Source organism: Trichechus manatus, unplaced genomic scaffold (assembly GCF_000243295.1).
Source record: "Trichechus manatus latirostris isolate Lorelei unplaced genomic scaffold, TriManLat1.0 scaffold00007, whole genome shotgun sequence".
NCBI classification, from domain to species: Eukaryota; Metazoa; Chordata; class Mammalia; order Sirenia; family Trichechidae; genus Trichechus; species Trichechus manatus.
Window position 1 is genome coordinate 21,241,727 of NW_004443943.1, and position 14,501 is coordinate 21,256,227.

The window sequence follows — 14,501 nt, forward strand, 5'->3', positions numbered from 1 at the left end:
CCATTCTGTAGATCATCTTTTGACTTCTTCATAATGTCTTTTGATGCTTTATCTAAGAATTCATTGCAAATAAAATGTTTTGAAAACTTATCCTTGTGTTTTCTTCTAAAAGTTTTATAGCTTTAGCTTTTATATTTAGGTCATTGATCCAGTTTGAGTTAATTCCATATATGGTGTGAGGTAGGGATAAAAGTTTTTAATGCCAAACTTAAGAGACTACAAAAAGGATATGCTGCTGTGATGGTTAAGATTGTGTGTCAACTTGGGTGGGCCATGATTCTCAGTGTTTATATGTGATCACTCCCATGATTGAATCTACTGTGAGTAGCCAATCAGTTGAAAGGGAGTTTCCTTGGGGGTATGGCCTGCATCTGAATATAAGCAGACGTTCTGGCTTTTTGCTTGCTCTAGATCCTGTGGCTGCCTCCTGTTCGTCTGACCTCTGGTTCTTGGGACTTGAGCTATCAGCTTATCCGCTGACCTTGTAATTTGTCAATCTTCATAGCCTGTGAGCGGAGCCCTGTTCTCCAACTCGCCAATCTTGGGTTTGCCAGCCCCTGCAGCTACGTGCATCAGGAGAAGCTTTTTGGTCTTGCCTGCCAATCTTGGGATTCATCGATCTTCACAGCCTGTGAGCAAGAGCCCTGCTTCCCGATCTGCCGATCTTGGGTTCACCAGCCCGTGCAGCTACATGAATCGGGAGAAGCCTCTATCCTAACCCAAGGACTTGGGATGTTCCAATCTCTATCCTTCTGTGAACTGTTTGTTTGATATAAATCTCTCTCTATATATATTTATACCCTTTACTGGTTTTCCTTCTCTAGAGAACCCAGCCTAAGACAGCTACCCTTTGAAAGTAGATGTTTTTTCTTTGTAAAATAGGATATGACATTACTTACCTGACAAGACAGTAAATTTTACTGTTGAAAGGTGGAAAAAATATCAAGAATCCTTGATATAATTTATTAAGCATTAAATTTTATTGAAGACAAAGTTTGAAAATATAAATATGTGTTTCAGAGCGGGAGTTTGTACTGAGAGTACAGTAGAGTTGTATGGGCTGTTGTGGTTCATAAAACCTCTGCTGCTATTGATCATGGGAGTGGAAGGAGATTAACAAAAGTGAACCATTTTGAGAAACTGAAGTTAAAAAATAGTATGATTGCATACAGAAAGAAATATAGTTGTAGCCAGAAAGGGATAAGTTAACTAATTAGGCAAGGTTTGACAGCAGAAAGAAAATTGCAAGGTCAATTCTCTAGAAGGAGAGGAAAAAGATTGAAAACATAAAAGATTGAGTTTAAACATCCTAGGCTATATTCATCTTTTTCATCATATAGCTGTCACTATGTCTAGACCTCTCCAATATTAACTTTTCTTTTTTTAATTTTATTGTGTTTTAGGCGAAATCCAATATTAACTTTTCCACTTGTGTCCTGGAACTCATTTTTTCCTTTATCTTAAAGATCTTGACAATAATGCATTGCTAACTATGCCCTTGCATCTTAGTCCTTCCCTAGGGCCTTAAAAAAATGCTCATTATATATATATATATATATTATATATGGAAACCCTGGTGGCATACTGGTTAAGTGCTATAACTGCTAACCAAAAGGTGAGCAGTTTGAATCCACCAGGCGCCCCTTGGAAGCTCTATGGGGCAGTTCTACTCTGTTCTGTAGGGTTTCTATGAGTCAGAATCAACTCAACGGCAATGGGTTTGGTTTTTTGGTATATATAAACACCTGAGATTTCTTAAACTGGATAATGGGTACATGGATGTCCATTTTATTTACTTATTATTATTCCTATATACGTGTGTAAAATGCAAGTAGGAGTAGTAGCATCGCCAGAATCTGTCTAACTTCAGGGGCGATAATGACCAGGATTCCCTTGCAGTGGAGGTCAGACATACCTCCACTCTCCAACCTTTTTACCAATTCTATCACCAGCCTCTCCCCCACAGCATTCTCTACTTCTCTGCTGGATTTATAATCTGTTGCAATGGCCACACAGAACTGACAGACCATATTTACAGTTAAGTGGTTTATTAAGGAAAAGGGTACAACTTGGGATCAGGATCAACAGGCTACGACTCAGGATCAGGATTAGGAAAGCATGTAGGCAAAGTCTCCCTTTAGTGCACGCATCTGTCTCGGTTCCTCTTGGTCATGCAAGCCTCCTCTCAGCACCCTCAGGACTGGCCTCCTCTCGGCTCCCTGAGGATGGGCTCCTCTTGGTCCAGTCGTCTGTCACCACTAACTCTGACACTGGGCCTCTTTTAGGCCTTTTGCTGTCTTCAGTGTTACAGCCCTTGACCCGTGTTACAGCTTTTAGGTTCCTTTCCACCTCCCTCTCTCTCTCTCTCTCTACTTCTTCTCTCTTCTTTCTTCCTTCTGCTTCTTCCTGCTACTTCTCTTTCTGCCTAAAAAACTTCTGTGGGGTTAGCTGCATATATACACAACTCCTTGTCAATTACAAGGAATGGTCTCCTCCCAGAGAGGGGCCACAAACTGACCAATCCTCCCTTAGTAGGCCATAGACACTTCATTTGCAAAGTAGGCTATACTCACCTCATTTGCACAGTCCATAGTCACTTCATTTACATAGTATATTGACCAATCCCTGCAAAGTGCATACCAATCACAGGGCAGCCTGCAGACTAGGGCTAGACAAAAAGTATCAAACCAAGTCATTTAAAACTTACCCCAGGAAATCTAACAAACACTTTAGAGTAGAAAACTAGGGCAAAGGTAACTCCTTAGGGTTTAAGGGAAAAATCTCTCAAGCTGTTTTTCCGAAGAACCATGGCAAAAGGCCACATAAAGGAACTCATTTCACCACAATGTTATATTCACCCTTTTGTGTATATGTACATATTTTCTTATCAGATTCTTTTTAAGGCTTGGCATACTGCTTCCTCTAATTACTACCCTACTCTTCTATTTCTATCCTTTCATTGACACATTTTTGGAATGAGTGGTCTGTATTTGCTGCTTCATTTCATCCATAACTGGTGCTTCTTAATTTCTTGCAATCCAACTTCCTCATTCATCCTGAAATAAAGATACCTTAGTATTTTGCCAAAACCCCAGGTCTCTGTCCCTACTAGTATTTTTATACTTTTATTGCCAAAGCCTCAGTTCTCTGTCCTCACCTCCATCTTTATTGTTTATTCCTAGGTGATTGTCATTCATGACTCACCTAGTTCCATTATGAAGATGACTCTCCAATCTTCATCTTCAGATCTAAACTTTACCCCAAGTTTTAGAATTCTAACTATATGCTGAATATTTCCAATCAGTCTTTTTTACTTTACCAGATCTATTTTCCCAATCCAATTCTCTATTTCTTCAAACCACATTGGTTTAATTCTCAGAGCTTTGTAGTAATTGTTGGCTACTCCCTCTTCTAATACTCCTCATATCTCATCAGTTACCACGTCTTGTGATTTCTACCTTAAACTTGCTTCATTTCCACTCAATTGTCATCATCCCATTTTAAACCATTATCGCCAGGTGCTGGAATTATTTCCACAGTCCCTGTCAGCCTGACTCCCTATCTATCCCTCATTAGGTGATAATGGAGATGGTGAAACAGAGCGATGTGATGAAACTTGATGTTAGATAAGAAAAGTAACTTTGGTAGCATTGTGGAAGATGAACTGAAGTAGGGAGGGTGTTGGTATGATGCGGTGAAGTCCTGAAGTATGGCAATGGGAAAAGAGAAAAGGGATGTAAAATCGGCTGGTGGTGACCAATTAGAGCTGGAAGGATTTACCCACATCTAATATCCTGTATTCTACTCCCATAAATTAAATACGTCAAGTGAATTTTTGCTAAGTGAGCAATACTTGCTTTTGTAAGAAGTGTCATGCTCGAAGTTGGCCAACCAGCCTTCACCATCCAAACGGCGGATCCCAGATTGGCAGCCTGAAAAGTGTCAGGGAGCAGGGCTCTCTAGCTACCGTCTCTATGGTTCGGGGAATCTCCAGGTCGGGACTTGACCGGTCTGGCTTTTGCGCGTGCGCAAATCCAGGCGCGTGCCCGGCCTCCCGCAACTGTCCGAACTCTTGGTGGGAGGGGTGGGTCTGGGAACGTTGCGGCGGCAGCCGCCGCGGCCCCAGCACCTAGGGCGAATCCTGGACAGGGCTTGCGCCCGGGAGTGCTCCGCTGCCTCTTTGGGCGGCGGTCGCTTGGCCCTCAGATGGTGGGTCCCGAGGATGCTGGAGCTTGTTCGGGAAGAAACCCCAAGTTGCTCCCTGTGCCGGCGCCGGAGCCCGTGGGCCAGGACGGGAAGATAATCCGGGCCACGGGCGGCTTTGGCGGAGGCGTCGGCGCTGTGGAGCCACCGGAGGAGGAGGAGGAGGAGGAGGAAGCGGAGGAGGAGACGCCGCCTCGTCAGCTCCTTCAGCGTTACCTCGCGGCGGCCGGAGGGCAGCTAGAGCCAGGTCTCTTCTACTGTCCGCTCTCCGCTGGCCAGGCCCACGCCCTGCCGCCCTCGGCAGCCCCGCGGTCGGGCGCCTGCAAGCTGGGCTCAGCCTCCAAGCACCGCAGCGCGGAGGTGGCGGCGGATGGCCGCGCGCTGCGGCACGGAGGCATGACCAACGGGGACTCGGGTTTCCTGCTGGACCAGGACTGTCGCGACCTGGAGGAGGCTCGTGGGTTGCCCCGCGCCGGCGGCCGGGAGCCGCGCGGCCGCCGCCCCTGCGGCCGTCTCTGCCTGGAAAGGCCTGGTGACGGGGGCGCGGACTGCGCAGGCAGCCCCTCCGACTGGGCCGCGCCGCTGGAGGACCCGCTGCGGAGCTGCTGTCTGGCGGCCGCAGGCGCCGAAAGCCAAGAGGGCGCGGGCAGCGACTCAGGGGGTAGTTCCGCCAGCGGCGGCAGCAGCGAGGACTTGGAGCACCCGGTAGCCGGCGCCGGGGGTCCCGAGGAGGGCGCACTCCCCGCCGCCTCGGCCGAGAGGACTAGTGGGGGCGCGGGCGCGGAGTCACTGTTGGGCTTCTCCAACGTTCACTTGAACTCTCGGAACACGTTCGAGGTTAGCCGCAGCCAGAGCGTTGGCGACCACCTGCCCCCGCCGGCGCTGCCGCAGCCCCTTCCCGCTGCGGAGCAGGGGACCGTGGCGGCCTCGGCCCGGGCTCGACGGAGCGGTGGCTTCGCGGAGTTCTTCGCCAGGTACAGCGCGGGGGCTCGGGGAGGTTTCGGGGCCAGGGACGGGAGCGTTCAGGAACTGGCTCGGTGGCCACCCCGGTGCGGGCTCCTGCGCGCCTCGGGGGTTAGCTTTGATTTGTCACTCTGGGAAGAGGAACCCGGTCTACATGGTCATTTTTGGAGGAGAAGTTGAGAGCACTTTGGGGAGCGAGACTTTCTGTTCCTTTGTCGCCAGAGGCCTTCCCTGCCATTCACACCTGGTTTCTGTGCATTCAGGTCCGGTCAGCACGCTAGTGCCATATCTGCAGTTTTGCGTCTTCCGGAAAAGCAGACAACCTTTCTCGGCCCCGATTTCTTTACTGTAGTAAAGGACTCAGCTGGTGTGGGGGACGCATGTGTGTACGGGTGTGGTTTTGTGAAAGAGAAAGGGAAGTCACTTTGCACAGCTGTTTGCGTGGAGTCTAAATCTATTCAAATAGTTTGGAAATTCTTGAAATTAGAAGGGATTGTGTTTAATAATGCTTAATCATTTATTTCAGTGACCTTTATTTAAATACGGTCAGTTTGGTGTTTAGAACTTGATCCCAACTTTTTTATCTTGAAAATCCCTCTTCTCAATTTCTCCCAGATCGGCTTCTACTTTTTTCGGTAACTGCTTTTATTTTTTAACATACTTTTTTGTTGTTGTTGTAGTAAATATACACAACAAAATATTTGCCATTTCAACAAATTTTTTGTGGTATTTGTATTTGAGATTTGATGTGATATTCTCGAAATTAAATCATAGAGTTTTGTTGTTTTAAAAAACCAAAAAACCTGTTGCCATCGAGTTGATTCTGACTCATAGCGACCCTAAAGACAAGAGTAGAACTGCCACCTAGGGTTTCCAAGGAGCACTTGGTGGATTCGAACTGTTGACCTTTTCGTTAGAAGCCGAGCACTTAACTACTGCAACGCCAGGGCTCCTTTGTTGGTTTAGTAAGATAAATAAGCAAAGAAGTAGTCAGAGAATACTTATTTCAGTGCACGTTACTGAAAAAGCGATTTCTCTTGAGTCAGCTTTTGACACTTATCTTTTTTTTTTTTAATCTCTAGGAAGATAGGAAAATATTCCCAATTTGTAAATCCTTCTTTTCAAGAGTTATATTGTGCTTTTCATACCCTTTTCAGGGATCTTGACTACAATCAAATGTGAAAGAAACTTACAAATTCTGTAGGTAAAGTTTAGAAGGCAATACAATTAGTGTGCGTGTTTATAGACACACAGGCACAATTTTCTGATTGTAATTTATATTTCTTATTCCTCTTTTTACTTTATTACCCCTCGTTCTGGCTGCCTGTATTTGTTTACAGATAAACTATAGAGTTGCTTAAATCAAAATTGGGAATTCTTAATTTTATGTCATTTATAGTGAGATCTGTACTTGTGCCTATGCTGTTGTTAGGTGCCCTCGAGTTGATTTCAACTCATAGTGACCCATGTGACAGAGTAGAACTCACCCATGAGGTTGTCTTGGCTGTAATCTTTATGAAACAGATTGCCAGGTCTTTCTCCCACTCTGAATCACCAGCGTTTTGGTTAGCAGCTGAGCACTTAACTGTTTGCACCACCAGGGCTCCTTACTTGTGGCTATAGTTGCAGAAATATATTTAAAGCTCATAGTGGTAATATTCTAAAAAGTCTTAAGATGAGTTAAGCCTTAAGGTGAGTTAAGCTTATATATTTGTGACCTTGAATAGCCTTTGGATGTTTATTGGTTATTGTATTGGTCTTGGTCATGTTTTGATGTCAGATTGTCAGGCAGTTTTAGACCTGTAAGGGGCTATACAAAAACAACAACAAACAAACAAAAAAAAACCCACCAAACCTGATGCCGTCAAGTTGATTCTGACTCATAGCGACCCTGTAGGGTTTCCAAGGAGCACCTGGTGGATTTGAACTGCCAGCCTTTTGGTTAGCAGCCATAGGTCTTAACCATTATGCCACTGAGGTTTCTGTAAGGGGCTGTGGAGATCGCTAATTCAACCAGCATAGCCTGAGTGCTTGCTCTGTGTCATGCGTTGGGAATAGAGATGATTTGGACAATGGTCCCTGACCTGGAGGTGGAGTGCAGGATAGTGGGCATTAAGTTTGAAGACAGATACATATATGTATGCGTTGCAATTTATGAACAATAACAAGGCAAACCTATTATAGGTGGATTTCATATTATTAGCAGTAGGCAGGAATTTTGATCTAATTTTTAAATTTTCTTTAACTGGTAGACTGATAGGACTTTTATTAATACAGCTAGATAACACTTATATGGTCACTTATTCCTATGTGTTAGAGCACTGGATTTGAAGTAAAAAACAAAACAAAAACAAACTTAGATACCTGAAGTTAATTTCTCTAAGCCTCATTTTTCTTAACTGAAATATGAATGTTAAGACTCTAGAAGCCATTGTTTCCTTTTTATTGAATTCTTGGAAAAAGACAGGGTCATAGAGAACATCTTAAAGGCAGGGACTATGACATTCTTCTCTGAATATAAAATATCTAGCACTGGTATGAGACTGCCATGCAGGTGGTGTTGAACTGGCAACTTTCATGGACCCCTCTTCTTTACTGTTCTCTGGTAATATAATTTTTTACCAAGTCCTCCCATCCCCCAACAGAATAATCAGAAATATCCCTTTCCTCAGTAACCTAAGAGATTTTTTCTTCTTGTGAACAGTTTGCCATTCTCAACTATGAAGCTCCGAGTGAGATCTCCCTTTGGGGATATCTTGTTCCAGGATGGATGCTTGCTCTTGAATGAATGCAACCCCTACTCCCACTTCATTTTTAGATGAGAAAGCTCAATGTCTAAAGAAGGTAGTTTAGTTAACTATTAACAGAGCTAGGATTAGAAATCAGGATTCCTGATTTCCAGTCCAAGTTTACATTAGATCACAACACTGTTCACCTATGGCTCTTTTCTCTCCCACCTAATTATCCTCTAGCTTTCCCTCCTCCACTCCTCCCACTCCCTCTGGGCAAATTTATAACAAATGATTTTTACAAACTGTTTCATGTTTATTTTAACTTAGGGAAAGAGGGGGACATTTTACAGCAATATATTTAATAACTACGAAGTGTTATGTTCCATTAAGACACGTCACAGACAGGAACTTGATTAACTAGGGTAGAAATTATGTAGAAAATATAGGAATTTGGTACATGATGGGACTACTCTCATTTTGGAGGGCCTCAGTGGTTACCTCAGTGGTCATGCTTTCCTTCCTCTCCTTATGGGCTGAGTTCTGTTTCAGTCCATGTTGAGGACTTGCTTCAGCTTCACATGGTACCTCTGTGTTTATGGTCACATGGCTACGGGAGCTCTAGAAGTAACATTCTTTTGCATCCTTGGCCCTTTCTTATTTATTAAACTTTTGAATGCTAGTTGAATACCACTGCCCACCACCTCTACCAGCTCAGCAGTGAGGAGGAGATGAATTTTTTTAAAAAATTTTTTATTGTTGTTGTTGTTGAGAATATACACAGCAGAACATACACCAATTCAACCTTTCTACATGTACAATTTAGTGACTTTGATTACATTCTTTGAGTTGTACAACCATTCTCACCCTCCTTTTCTGAATTATTCCTCTCCCATTAATATAAACTCGATACCCCCTAAGGTTCCTATCTAATCTTTCAAGTTGCTGTTGTCACTTTGATCCCATATCCAAAACCAACCCGTTACTGTCAAGTCAGTGCTGACTCATAGCAACCCTACTGAACAGAGTAGAACTGCCCCACAGGGTTTATAAGGAGCAACTGGTGGATTCAAACTGCCGACCTTTTGGTTGGCAGCCAGGCTCTTAACCACTGTGCCACCAGGGCTCCATAATTCAATATAGGTAGTTCTTAAAAGAGCATAATGCTCAATCAAGGCAGATATTTTTAACTAGTTAAGCTAAATCATTGTTTGGTTTTAAGTAGACTTCAGGGGATATTTTTGGTTTAAATTTTAATGATTATTTTAGAGTAATAGTTTCAGGGGTTCATCCAGCCCCCATGGCTCCAGAAACTCTGGATTCCATGAGAATCAAAATTCTGTTCTGCATTCTCCCCCTTTTGATGAGGAGATGAATTTTTTTTAAATCTTCTGCATTTGCAGGCTAGCCTTTGTTCCTCAAGGATCTCTGTTTTTAAAATAAAGTAGCTTTAAACAATTTCATGGGTTCTTAAGCAAATTTATGTCTCAGTTGTTTTCAAACCAGAATAGTTTATTTTTTATGTAGACATACTCTTTATAAATGTATTTTTTTAAGGTCATATAATACTTCTGAGGCTTGTTAGAATTGCACTGGTGTAGTCACTGTTATTTAGGAACATATAGGTATCTATCTCTGTTTCCTGGTAGTGTTGATAATTTTTTACAAAGTCTTCATAATGAGTCATAAAACTTGGTGGCTTTAAAGGGCATAGCTAAGGTAGGGAAGAAAATATTGACTTTTTTTCTACCTCTATCTAAAAAAAGGAAGTTGAATTAAATGATTTTGGAATGTCTAGATCCATGTAGGTTTCCTTTCAATTGTTCAGTGCTGAAGCTTCAGAAATGTTGGGGCAAAAAACTATTTTTATGAGCTCTTTTGTAACAGTTAAGCTGAATTGCAAGACGAAAGGCTCTTTTAGTGATTTTTTTTTTTTCACATCTAGACAGTCTCCATTCTCCCCAATAAGAAAATTGATGAACATATATATTCTCGTTATTAAGTATGATACTGAGAATTTTAAATTCCTACGGCTATAATTTTTCATAATTTAAGATTCTCAGAAAATAAAACCAATTACATTGTTTTTTCTTCCTTTAAACAGTTGCCATTCTCAACTGTGAAGCTCCAGGTGAGATCTGCCCAGAATTTGACTCATTGACAAAATCGTAATTCTCAGATAGAGCTTTCTTATTTGTTCCACAGTGTTTATTTCTTCCAGGCAACTAAAGACAAAAACTGCAGTTTCAAACTAGTTTCTCAAAAAAATCTCTTCTTCGGCATCTCCCTCAGGAGAAGGCAAAACATCAAACTTCTGATAAGTTTTGAAAGATTTTCAAAGCTCCCCCAAACAAGTAATTCTTTATTAGTGGTATGGTACAATAATTTATAAAGAGAATGAAGGAATATCTATTGAAATTTATATTGGATTTTTGTTATTACAAGAGAGTATAAAAATAAACGCAAAAACATTCATTTCTGTGTCATTAATAAAACTCCTTTGGACATTACATATACATATATATAAATTATTGTTGTTTGTTGCCGTTGAGTTGATTTCAACTCATGACAACCCTATGTGTGCTGGGTAGAACTGCACCATAGGGTTTTCAATGCTGTGACCTTTCAGAAGCGGATCGCCAGACCTTACTTCCGAGCTGCCTCTGGTGGGTTTGAACTGCCAACCAGCTGCATCTCCCAAGGTGCCCATATATATGTTAATTATTTAAAATTTTAGAAAAGCTGAAAAGAATGCATAATTAATTACTCTAGAATAAAAATAAGAGTCTGTTAGGATTGTAGAGTGTTGTAAAGCTCCCCATTATAATAACATTAAATTGGGGAGCAAATGACTCAAGAGCCTTTTGTATCTTTTCCCTGTATCTGACTCTCCCTCCTGTTCAGATCCAGCATTTTCTTAAAACAAAACAAAACATTGTAGAGATTTGCCTTGAACCATGGGAAATCCAGCATTGATATAAGGACTTCACCTTAGAAATTGTGTTTAAGGTGGAAAGTTGTTGTTACGTGCTGTTGAGTTAGTTTTTGACTCATAGCAACCCCATGTGACAGAGAAGAACTGCCCCATAGGGTGGGTTTGAACTACAAACTTAGAGATGTAATAATCTGAATATACATTAAGTAGAAGGTATTTATATTCGGAATTGTCAATTTTTGTGGGACCAAGATAATTTAATTACTCAAACATTATTTTGAAGTGCTCAACTAATTAACATTTTAACACCTGTAGTCCAGTAAACAAAACAAATAAAGCATACGGTTGTTGTTAGGTGCCATCAGGTTGACTTCCACTCTTAGGAACCCCATGTGACAGTAGAACTGCACCGTAGGGTTTTCTAGGCTGTAATCTTTACGGGAGCAGATTAACAAGTCTTTCTCCCTAGGAGCTGCTAGGTTGGGTTTGAACCTCCAACCTTTCAGTTAGCAGCCAAGCGCTTAATCCTTGTGCCACCAGGGCTCCTGTAAAGCACACTATTACTCTAATATTAACTTGCAGTTACTTGTTTGATAGAAGTTTTCTGAAGTATCCAAAATGGGCATAGAGATTTTTTTAGAAAATAAACTTTTATTTTAAAATAGTTTTAGATTTGCAGAAAAGTTGCAAAGATGGTATAGAGAGTTCCTGTATACTCCTTGCCCAGTTTACCCTATTGTTAACATCCCATTACTGTGGTATGTTTGTCACAACCAAGGAACTGACATTGGCATTACTATTAATTAAACTCCACATTTTATTTGGCATAGGGATTTTACTTTTATTGGGGAGCAGTTGTGTTTTACTGTAAAATTTACAATGGAAGGAAATTCAAAAGGGAACAACCAGAATACAATTAAAGAGAATATTGACACACTGTGAAAAATGTAACTAATGTCGTTGGTCAGTTTGTGTGGAAATTATCAAATGGGAACCTAAATTGCTGTGTAAAATTTCACCAAAAACACAAATATTGTTTAAAAAAAAAAAAGACAAACCAGGAGGCCTTAAGATGTTGGTGGGAAGGTAAACTTAGAAAACTTTTTTAGAAAGCTAATTTGTAGCAATAACATTAAATTTATTTGTACGTTTTTATCTAGTAATTCCATTTTTGTGAACTAGCCCTTGTGTGTTCAAAAAATTGGAGCCATTTTGAAGACCAAAATTAAAGGAATGACTGTATCGTGGCGTTTTTATATATCATTGAATGTTACAATTCAATCATTAAATCATCTTTAGGAAGTTTTTTTAATGGTATAGGGAAACTTTTGTAACATAATGTCAGATGTATAAAGCAAGATATAGTATGATCTCAACTATGTAAATATAGAATTCTTAGAAGTTAGGGTATATGCCAAATTAAACAGTGTATTTTTTCTGGGAAAAAAAAAGAGTGGAAGGAACTTCAGGGATCCCCTTATCTAATTTCTTAATACTCAATAGAAAATGCCATCATCAGAGAAATCTTTCGTTTGCTAGACATGGTCTAACAAGATGCTATTAATGTAATAATGGAAATGAGTTAGGCATGGTAAGGAGTTGTTTGTTCTTCAGGTGGACCCAGAGCAATGAGTTTTCAAAGCTTTTCAGTTCAGAATACTTGGGGGCAGCATTTGAAAAGATTTAACAACCAGTACTTGTTTATCTCCAGGAAAAAAAATTATGAAAGTATGTCTTAATTCTACATAATTTCATTTGTTTCCAAAATTATGTTTCGTATGTGTTTCCTTTACATGTTTTCTTTTTTTGATTCTTTAAAAAATTCTGTGATCTAGGAAGGGTGGTTGTTGTGGTGTGTTGTTGAGTCTATTCCAACTCATAGCGACCCCATGTGACAGAGTAGGACTGCCGCATAGGGTTTTCTTGTTATCTTTATAGAAGCAAATTGCCAGGTCTTTCTCCCACAGAGCCACTGGTTGGGTCGGAACCACTGACCTTTTGGTTAGTAGCCAAGCACTTAACTGTTGTGCCACTAGGGCTCCTTTTCCTAGGAAGGGTAGGATTTGTTTTTTCACAGTTTTTCTTTTTTTTAATTGTGCTTTAGGTGAAAGTTTACAGAACACATTAGTTTCTCAGTAAACAATTAATATACATTTTATTTTATGACATTGGTTGCCAACCCCACAATGTGTCAGCACTCTCCTCTTCTTGACCTTGGATTCCCCATTTCCATTCATCCAGCTTTCCTGTCCCCTCCTGCTTTCTCGTCGTTGCCCCTGGGCTGGTGTGCCCATTTAGTCTTGTGTATGTGAGGGCTGGGGACCATGGTCTCAGGGGACACTAGCTCAATTGACATAACATAGTTTATAAAGAAAATGTTCTACATACCACTTTGGTGAGTAGTGTCTGGGGTCTTAAAAGCTTGTGAGCGGCCGTCTAAGATACTCCACTGGTCTTAGCTCGTTGGGAGCAAGGGAGAATGAAGAAAACCAAAGACACAAGGGAGAGATTAGTCCAAAGGACTAATGGACCACAACTACCATAGCCTCCACCAGACTGAGCTTACCTGTATTATTGTTTGTTTTATGGGCCTGTCTAATCTTTGGCTGAAGGGTGAACCTCAGGAGTGACTTCAGTACTGAGTTAATAGGGTGTCTAGTTTCTGCAGTCTCTGTCAGACCAGTAAGTCTGGTGCTTTTTTCTGAGTTAGAATTTTGTTCCACAGTTTGCTCCAGCTCTGGCTAGGACCCTCTGTTGTGATCCCTGTCAGAGCAGTTGGTGGTGGTAGCTGGGCACCATCTAGTTGTGCTGGACTCAGTCTGGTGGAGGCTGTGGAAGTTGTGGTCCATTAGTCCTTTGGACTAATCTTTCCCTTGTGTCTTTGGTTTTCTTCATTCTTCTTGCTCCCAACGAGTTGAGACGAGTGGAGTATCTTAGATGGCCGCTCAAAGCTTTTAAGATCCCAGATACTATTCACCAAAGTAGATTGTAGAACATTTTCTTTATGAACTATGTTATGTTACTTGAGCTAGATGTCCCCTGAGACCATGGTTCCCAGCCCTCAGCGCAGTAATCCGGTCCCTGAGGGAGTTTGGATGTGTCTATGAAGCTTCTATGACTTTGCCTTGGTCGAGTTGTGCTGACTTCCCCAGTATTGTGTACTGTCTTACCTTTCACCAAAGTTACCACTTATCTATAGTCTAGTTAGTGTTTTTCCCTCCCCTCCCTCGTAACTGTCAAAGATTGTTTCTTTCTTTGTGTAAGCGTTTTCATCAGTTTTTATAATAGTGTCTCATAAAGTATTTGCCTTTTTGTCTTTAACTTATTTCACTCAGCATAATGCCCTCCGATTCATCCATGTTGTGAGATGTTTCGCAAATTCATCGTTGTTCTTTATTGTTACGTAGTATTCCATTGTGTGTATGTACCATAGTTTATCCATTTATCTGTTGATGGGCACTTGGGTTGTTTCCATCTTATTGCTATTGTGAATAATGCTGCAGTCAATAAGGGTGTGCATTTTTTTTACAGTTATTTGTCCAAAGTCAGATAGCTTGATTAATAAAAGATTTATTTATTCAATAAATAAATTAATAGAAGAATCAGAATTAGACTGTGTCATGGTTTGAATTATGTCCCCCCAAAAAATGTGTGTATCAATTTGGCTAGGC

At 41.2% G+C, this 14,501-nt stretch overlaps 1 protein-coding gene across 1 annotated transcript in view; it reads left to right on the forward strand.

Annotated features, from left to right (window-relative positions):
• Positions 1-4,077: 4,077 nt before the first annotated feature.
• Positions 4,078-14,501, forward strand: part of TBC1D12 (TBC1 domain family member 12) — a 143,739-nt gene continuing 133,315 nt past the window's right edge. Inside the window, exon 1 of the mRNA XM_004369951.3 lies at positions 4,078-5,177. Within this exon, the coding sequence (XP_004370008.1) occupies positions 4,207-5,177 (971 nt within the window). The 5' untranslated portion in view covers positions 4,078-4,206. The remainder of the gene's footprint in view (positions 5,178-14,501) is intronic.